Source organism: Geospiza fortis, unplaced genomic scaffold (assembly GCF_000277835.1).
Source record: "Geospiza fortis unplaced genomic scaffold, GeoFor_1.0 scaffold55, whole genome shotgun sequence".
Classification (NCBI taxonomy): Eukaryota; Metazoa; Chordata; class Aves; order Passeriformes; family Thraupidae; genus Geospiza; species Geospiza fortis.
In genome coordinates, this window is record NW_005054308.1 from 6,304,360 (window position 1) to 6,312,896 (window position 8,537).

At 47.0% G+C, this 8,537-nt stretch overlaps 1 protein-coding gene across 1 annotated transcript in view; it reads right to left on the minus strand.

Annotated features, from left to right (window-relative positions):
• The window catches only part of FAT2 (FAT atypical cadherin 2), a 60,325-nt gene that overhangs the window by 38,171 nt on the left and 13,617 nt on the right, over nt 1-8,537 (minus strand). The window contains exons 3-4 of the mRNA XM_005418879.2: nt 3,489-6,774; nt 2,770-3,084 (exon numbers count right to left, since the gene is read on the minus strand). Of these exons, the coding sequence (XP_005418936.1) occupies nt 2,770-3,084; nt 3,489-6,753 (3,580 nt within the window). The 5' untranslated portion in view covers nt 6,754-6,774. The remainder of the gene's footprint in view (nt 1-2,769; nt 3,085-3,488; nt 6,775-8,537) is intronic.

An 8,537-nucleotide genomic window follows, 5' to 3' on the forward strand; every position in this document is an offset into this window, starting at 1 on the left:
ACTCCTCCTGCCACAGCCTCCCAGTTCCTCCTGGCCCTGTGTGCACTCAAACCTCCTTCACATCAAATCCTGAACAAAACAGCCTGAAAACTTTTCCAGCCCAAGAACACCCCAATCCCTGCTATCTGCCCATCTCTCCATGTATCTCTCTACCCCTGTCTCCCACAAACGCTGCTCCACACCAGCTGCCAGGCTGGGCTGGAGAGATTCCATCGCCCATGGCACAGAGCTTTCATCTCAGCGCACAGTTTTGTTCCCTCTTCTCATCAGCCTTTCATGTATTTTCCTCCTTTTTCTCCACCCTCTTTAGAGAACTGAAAGCTTGGAGAACTTACAGCCTTTCTGTGGTGTTTGGGAATGCTGGAGAAGCCAGGACAGCTACCATGGCTGTTCCTGGCTCCCCTGCAAGGCCAGGAGAAGTCAAGGGGCCCTGCTGGTTATGTCTCCACAATCCAGCCCATGTCAAGGCACTGAATCAAACACACAACCAGGGACCAAACTAGGTTACTTGCAATAGTGTGTCACTCTGCCCTAAATGGTTATCCAGAGCTATTCTGCAGGGTTATTCTGGGTGTAGATATACCTGCTGCAGCAGTACATCAGGTCCTTAATTCCTCTTAAGACACAGGATGAGAACGAGCTTCCTCCTCCTCCTCCTCCTCTCCCTTTGCCTAGAGGCCACTACCAGAAATGTCCTACCTAGGAGAAACCCAGAGTGACCTCTGGCCCTCTTGTGTCCTGGCTTATTTCAGTGCCAGTGTGACTTATCTGTCTGTCCTTTGATGACAATGACCATGTGAGATAGGTAAAAAGGAGATGTCTTGATCACAGTCTTCAGCCCTACAGTGGGATAACCCTTTTTTTTTTTAATATAATCCTGCACTAATGGGGATGACAGCAGTTCATCTTCCAGCACTGCACTACCAAGCTGAGACCAAGGATTATTATTTTATTCTACTTAATGGAGCAACTAGCCTGCAGAATGAAAATACTGCTGGGTTTCCAAAAGGCTGCCTAGGGCCCTGAACGTTAGACAAGCTGTGATATTCCTCCTGGCAGCAGCAGCAAATAACTTCTCTTTAGATACTGTAAACATGAGGGTATAACTGCTCCGTTTATGCCAATGTTCACAGGTAATTATAGGTTCTTTTGGGTGACATGCAAGTAAAATAATGGATAACTGAATCCTCATCAGGCTTGGAAGCAGGACCTTAAACAACCTCCAAGCTCAGGGTTTAAAGAAGAGACTTCCAGCAACTGTCCAAGAGATAAGATCAGCCTATGAGTTTCTTTCAGAACTGACAAACTTATCACTCTTCTCATGCAAATCACCTGAGCATAGGGAGAGATGGAGAAGAGATGACTCATACCTGAGAGAGCTTTTTTTGTCTAAGATAGGATTAATGGGATGGCTCAGAGGTGAGGTGTCTCATTAGCAAACATTTGGATTTTGCCAGAGTCACCCATTTTGCTATGGAACAGCCTTGGATCGTGACTTTGCACTCAAATGGGGCTGAAAGCTTTGCCTGCAGCATAAAGGCTGAATTTCCTGCAGGGTGCACAGCTGCTCAGCTGAAGAGGGGAGCCAGCTCGGTGTCCTGACAGCCATCCTGCTCCACATCCCATCAAAAAGGCAGTGGTTTTATGCCACAGGGCTTCTGAAGGAACATTTCTGCAGAACCCTGCATTGTGCAAGCTGTCCTGGGGCTGGGTTGTGCATGGCTGTTTGGATTATGTGGGAAAGTTGGAGGCAGAGCAATGTCCTGACCAGGCTAAAAAGCTTCTGGCAGCACAGACAGCTCCAGCTGTGGGCAGCAGTGGTCACAGTTAGCTGACATCTCCAGGTGCATTTACACAGTGCCATGTAAACACACCCTGTGAGGCTCTTGTAACAAAAAGATTTTAGTATTTCATAATAATAATAATTTCTTTCTTCCATTCTCCTCCTAGGCAGCTGTACAGCACTGCCAGAGAGCCATCACACCACTGGTAACACGTAGCTGAGAGCAGCTCTAGCCGTTTCCAATCCACCCAGCTCCTCATCTGAGAGCAAGCTTCCACCCCGCTGCAGTAGCTGAACTGCTTTTATCATCTCCAGGAGATCAAAGTCATGCAATTAATCCTCTCCCATACTCAGGCTCTGTGCCCTCCCTTCCCTCTTCTCCCAGGAGTTGATGGCATGAAGGGCTCGGCACAGCTTTCCCTGCCAGACTGGCCCAATGTCAGCTCTGCTGGGAGAGTTTGAGGAAGCTGTTTACACAAAACATCAGCGGGTTTTTGATGGCTCTGGAAGATCTGGTAAATAATCCTCAGATGAAAGATATAGTCTAGGAAGATGGCAGAAGAGGCTTACTACACTTACTACATTAATGGTGCTGGAGAATGGGTGGAGCCTTTGAGTGCAGTGGAATTCATTTTTGTTAATCCTGCCTGGGTCTGTGTCGGGAACAGTCACCTCCAGAAGGGTGTTGTTCCCTGGCTCAGGCTGTGCGACAGTTGTTTATAAGGGGGAAGATTAAAAGCAACTGTTTAGGGCTTTGAAAGCAGCACATTTGTGTCATTCTAAGAGCCATATGGAAGCAAATCACAGCCCTCAGGTTGAGGGTTTCAATCCTCAGACTCCCCACAGAGTGTATTTGGAGACTGGGACTTTTGCTGCAGCAGAAAAGTGTGAAAAAGGCAGCTTTGTGGGCTGTTTATATTGAATATGTAACATCCTCTGGGCACTTGGAAGCCTCAAAAACAGATGCTGAGCTGGGTCAGTCTTACCTGTAATGAGGTTAATGGTGAAGAGTCCTTGAGGATTTCCAGTTAGGATGTGAAAAGTCAGTTTCCCCTCTGAGCTGGAGTCTGGATCGAAGGCATCAAGCTGAAGGACTGATGTGTTTGGTGGGGAATTCTCCATCACAGAGGCATAGAAGACAGGCCTGGACATCTGAGGTGGGTTGTCATTGGTATCAGTGACTTCAATATAAATTTCAGTCACAGAAGACAGAGGAATTGTTCCCAGGTCAAGGGCCAGCACAGTCAGCCAGTAGTGAGATGTTCCCTCTCGGTCGAGCGATCCAATGGTCCGTATGGTGCCTAGGAGGAGGACAGGGAGTGTTTGTGAGGGATTTAAGGAACTCAGACTGCTTAGTCCTTGATAACAGAGCAGTCTCAAGTCTGCTTCCTGCTCTTTGCTGGTCACAAAAACTCACAACCCACCTTGTGTGGCTGTGAGATTGTGTGAGGGGCTTGCTGCTGCTGAGGTCAATTTTTGGTACCCAGGTGATAGGGAAGACCTCTTTTGGGGGAGGACAGACATTGATCTGCTGTTATTTTAAAGAGAAAAACACCTGCTTGTTCCTACCCAGATCCAGGCATAAATTAGTAAATCCCTGCACAATCAAGAAAGGCTTGAATGCAAGAACATTGTAAAGAGCCAGGCCAAACACAGCACGTAATTTAAGCCTTCAAGGGACACTATTAAATGAAGAAGTCCTTACCTGTGTCCTTTTCAATGTGGAAGACAGACAGGCCAGTGCCTTCTCGGAGGAAATACTGAACCTCTCCATCTTTGCCCCTGTCGATGTCCTTGGCTGTGACCATCATCACTGACGTGCCCTTTGGGCTGTTCTCCTGCACCCAGCCTTTGAAGACAAAGGAGGCAAAGCGTGGTGGGTTCAAGTTCTCGTTGACATCAATGACGTTCACTTCCAGGTGGCAGAGGGAAGAGCGAGAGAAGGGCTTCCCACTGTCACTGACCTGCACGGTGAGATTGTAAGAGTCCCTCTTCTCATAGTCCAGCTCCTTGTCCAAACGGAGCGCCCCGGTCAGCTTATCCACATGAAATATCATCTCCTCATTGTTGACGAGGCTGTACCTCACCTCCCCCCCAGAGCCAGCATCAGGGTCAAAGGCTTCCATAAACAGGAGAACGGTCCCCACGGGCAGGTCTTCGGGGACCTTCACACTGTTGAAGGCTGGAAGGCACTGAGGGGTGTTGTCATTTACATCCTCCAGAGTCACAACGAGGTCTGTGACAGAGAACAGCTGGAAGCCTGTTTTGGGCTGGTCCCTAGCTTCTATTTTCAGCACATAGCAAGGCCACAATTCTCTATCTAGAGCACCTGTAACTGTCACTTCTCCAGTGACACTGTTAATGGCAAACTTGTCTGTGGGGGTTAGGAGGGAGTATTTTACTCTCCCATTGTCATCAGTATCAGCATCTTCTGCTTTCAGTTGAGCTATTGTTGTCCCTGCTGCTACATGTTCTGGTATTGCCACCCAATAGGCACCTTGAGTGAATTTAGGAGTATTATCATTGGTATCCAACACATTCACAGCCAATAGTTTCCAAGATGATTTTTGTGGTGTGCCAAGGTCATACACAGTAATGTTGAGAATGTAGAAGCTGGTTTGCTCATGATCTAAAGGAGAAAGGACTTGAAGGAGACCCAGTTCCAGGTCAATTGTAAAGCAGCTGTCATCGTTTCCATCTGAGATCACATAAACCAATTTTCCATTAAAACCAGTGTCAGGATCAATGGCTGAAAGGTCAGCAATAGTTGAGTTGATGGGAACAGTCTCTATGATATCAATGGATCGTGGAAAGCTGTCATCAAACTTAGGAGCATTATGGTTTATAAGGTGCAAGTTCAGAGATGTTTCATCATCCTGCCCATGGCCTTGAGACTGAGACTCGATGGAGTGTATGATGGTTTCTGTCAGTTGCTTCAAGACTCCTGTTTCCTCACACTGCATTTGGACAGGGAGGCCTTGGCTGACCACAGTGATGTTTACAGATGTTGGCAAAGCGTAGTTCTCGCCGTCTGTTGCAGTTATTTTCAAAGAGTAGAAAAGTGGCTGTTCAGAAGGAAGATCTCGCAGAGATATTCTAAGGGATATTACTCCAGAGATGGGATTCAGTTCAAAATGCTGTAAGTCGTTGCCAGACTTGATTTCATATTTGATATGCTGCAGCTCATCGCTGTCGATGGCAGAGACCGTGGCCACAGGGCTCCCAACTGGAAAGTCCCGTGGGATGGTGCCACTGCAGCTTGCCTTCTCAAACACAGGAGCGTTGTCATTGACATTGCTCAGTGTGAGGGAGACGTGCACCTCAGCCTCGCGGCGGAAGGGTGAGCCCCAGTCTGACGCCCACACCCGCAGGTGGTACCATCTCTGCATCAGCTCGTAGTCCATCGACTTGGAGGTGGAAATGACACCAGAATAGGGGTCAATGACAAAGGGAACTGATTTCTGGTTGGCTATGCTGTAGGTGACAAAGCCATTGTCTCCTTTATCTTCATCTGTAGCCCTTACTGTTAAGACACTGGTGCCAGGAGGGACATTTTCATCAAAGGCCCCATGGTAGGAAGACTGAGTAAAACTTGGAGCATGATTGTTGCAGTCGGTAATGTCAACAATAACAGCGGTGGACGTGTGACTGTTACTGCTTGTAACCTCAAGCTCAAAACTAGACTGCTCATGGAAGTCCATTGTTCTGACTGTAGTTATCAGCCCAGTGTGAGGATTGATCTTAAAGCTTGTGCTGTCAGGAGTAGGTCTCAAAATGTATTTAAGATTTGGGACAACTGGTGTGATCTTCACCATAACAACTTGGCTTCCAGCTGGGGAAAATTCACTGAGCTGGACCCGGTACACTTCTTTCTCAAACCTGGCAGAAACATACTTGGAGGGAGGTATGTGGACAACTCTGACAGGAGAGAACAATGGTGGCTTGCTCTTGTCCTTGGCTTGCACACTGAGGTTGAAACCAAATGGGTAAAGTAACCAGTTTATCTCTTTGTTTGACACAATCATGAACTCAGTGCTCCCAAAGTAGGATCTGATGGCTCTGAAATGTCTTCCCGGATCTCCATCCACAAACTCGACTGAATCAATCCCTGCATCTGAGTCACCACTTTCTACAGAGAGAGTTGCATAGATAAAGTCTTCATCTGAGTCAGGTGATGTCACCTTCACCGAGGAGATAGAGGGGGCTTTCCTGGCAGATGGCTCCACCTGGATGGTGAGACTAGCCAAGTTCCCAAAGCCATTCCCCTCCGTGATCTTTCTCATTCTGTCCACAGCCAAAACCTGCAGGTTATGCCTGCCTCGATGGGTGCTGTTCAGCCTGCCTGTGACCATAACTGCCCCCGTGGTGGGGTGCACAGCGAACAGGCTGGACTTGGTGTTGAGGGCATAGTAGAACTCAGCATTCTGGCCAGCATCAGCATCAGTGGCACTGAGCGTGCTGACCACTGTTTTCAGAGGAGTGTCTTCTCTGATGGACACTTTGTAGGAAGGGGGTGAAAAGAGAGGTTTCAAGTCATTTCTGTCCAGAATATGGATCAAGACTTTGGCCCAGGCTTCGTAGGCAAAGGTGCTCTCTGTGGCCTTGATTATTAACATGTAACTGTCTTTGACCTCACGGTTTAAAAGTGCTGTGTTGCTGCTCCTGGTTCTTATTCTCAAGAAGCAGAAATCCCCGATCACGTGCTCCTCTGTTTTAAACAGACCAGTGTTGTCCCCAGAAGCTATTCTGTACCTGATGTCCCACTCAGGGTCTCTCTTGTAAATGCCCATCTTGACGTAGCTCTCCACGTAGGTCTTGGGGGCTGAATTCTCATAGATGGTGGCATTGTAGAAGAAGTGGGTGAAGTGCAGAGGGGAAGTGTTGCCCTTCTCACAGCTGGCCTTGTGGACCACACAATGCAGCAGGAAAACAGCAACACTCAGGAAGTGACTCCTGATGGAGACTTCCATGGTGCGGTGTCTCCTTAAGCCCTGCAGGTGTCAAAGGAAGAACATTGGTAGTTCTCATTAAGGTCAATGGGTTACAGATAAAAGTGTGCAAGGGCTCAGCCTCACCTCCCTGCTCTGTCTACCCTGACCTTTATTGGTACAATTGCTAGCTCAGCTCTTCTTCGCTCTGTCCCAGTGACAGATCTGTCCTCCCACATCCCCAGGCTGGGTCAGATTTCTTCACTTTCTCTGCTTCAGTTTCTGCCTTTATAGAGGGGGGAAAATGTGCTAAGTCATGCAAAATGCTCTGATCAGGCTGACTTGCTATTCTGTGAACAATCTTGCCCTCCTTTCATTCTGCTTTCTCCTAAGTCAAACAGCATATCTACACTCTCCACCCATAATCCAAACTTCCTCTTGTTTTGTTTCTCCAGCCTCCCTTCTCCATCTTAACCTCTCTCTCCACTGAAGTTTCTGAAAATTATGTTTGATTTATGTGCCCCTCTGTGGTTTTCTTCCCTTTTCTCTCCCTGTGCTACAGGATGTGTTGTCCCTCCCCAGCAATGATGGGGAAGACATGCCATGTTGTAAAAATTCCTTCTGAATGTGCAGCTCCACGATGTGGCCTTTCCAACAGCTTTCTCTCACTTTTCTAGTCAAGCTCTGTCTCAATTACCTCAAAATTCTTCTAATTCACAGGCCTGACCCTCTGCCTCCTCTGAGCTGACTGAAGGAGCAGATTTCCAGCTAGACACTTTGCCCATGTCACCCTCAGCCCTTGAGCAATCTCTCTGGCCGTTGCCTTCTCATGGCAAAGCCCGAGGGTCAGGATTCCTGTGGAGGATCTGCTGTCCATAACCACCTTCCATCAGCTCCCTTCCCCAACAGCTCCCGAGCAGCTGTGGCTCCATGGTTTATCTCTGTGAACAAGGTGTATCAAAGGAGGAACTGGGGAGCACACATGTGATTAACAGGGATGTAACTTTATTAGGGAGCTTTGCAGAGCTTGTTAAAGGATCAAGGCCTGTTCTTTTCAAAAGCTAAGTGCATGCTGCTGTGTGTGCAGTTAGGGGTTGAAACCAGGGATAAGCTAAATATAGGTGCATATATTTCCCCTAGATATCCTAGGAGATCTTTATCTAGAACTGTTTCTTCCTGTTTTAAATTTAAATTATATATCAAGTACCTGCCAGTCATTTGGCACATTCCTAATTTAAACAGGGAAGACTTGTTTTTCCAGACACTTTTTCAAGACTCATCTCTTTAAGAACCAGAACTAGTTCAATTTGTATCTCAAGTTGAATGTTAGGAACAAATTGTTAGATCCCAGCTAACAGTATGTGTCATATTCTCTCAGAGAGGTATCTAATTACAGATAAATACAAAGCTGTAAATTTAATATTTGCTTCAAATAATTTTCTCCTAGGTAAATAGAAGCCAACAATCCAAAAAATCTCTCTGTGGTCATTCCTTTTGGAAACAAATTGTCTGAAGCTGAAGTCAAACTAGCAGAAGTTGGAGAGAAATCAACACAATTAAGTTTTGACAGAATTCAGACTCATTTTTTCATGCCATCATTTCACTTCTAGGAAACACAACATAATCCCAAACGTACTTCAAATTAAAGAAAAACTTGGGGGGCAGAGATGGGTGACCCAGAAAGGCATTGTGGCTCCTTCTGAGAAGTTGAAAACCATGTTCTTAAAAGCTCTGCTTGCTGCTTGTTACTTAACAGCCCTTCAGAGCTGTGCAGCATGTAGGGACCTGCCTAGAGCTACTCCCTTGCAGCATTTTCAACTGCTGAA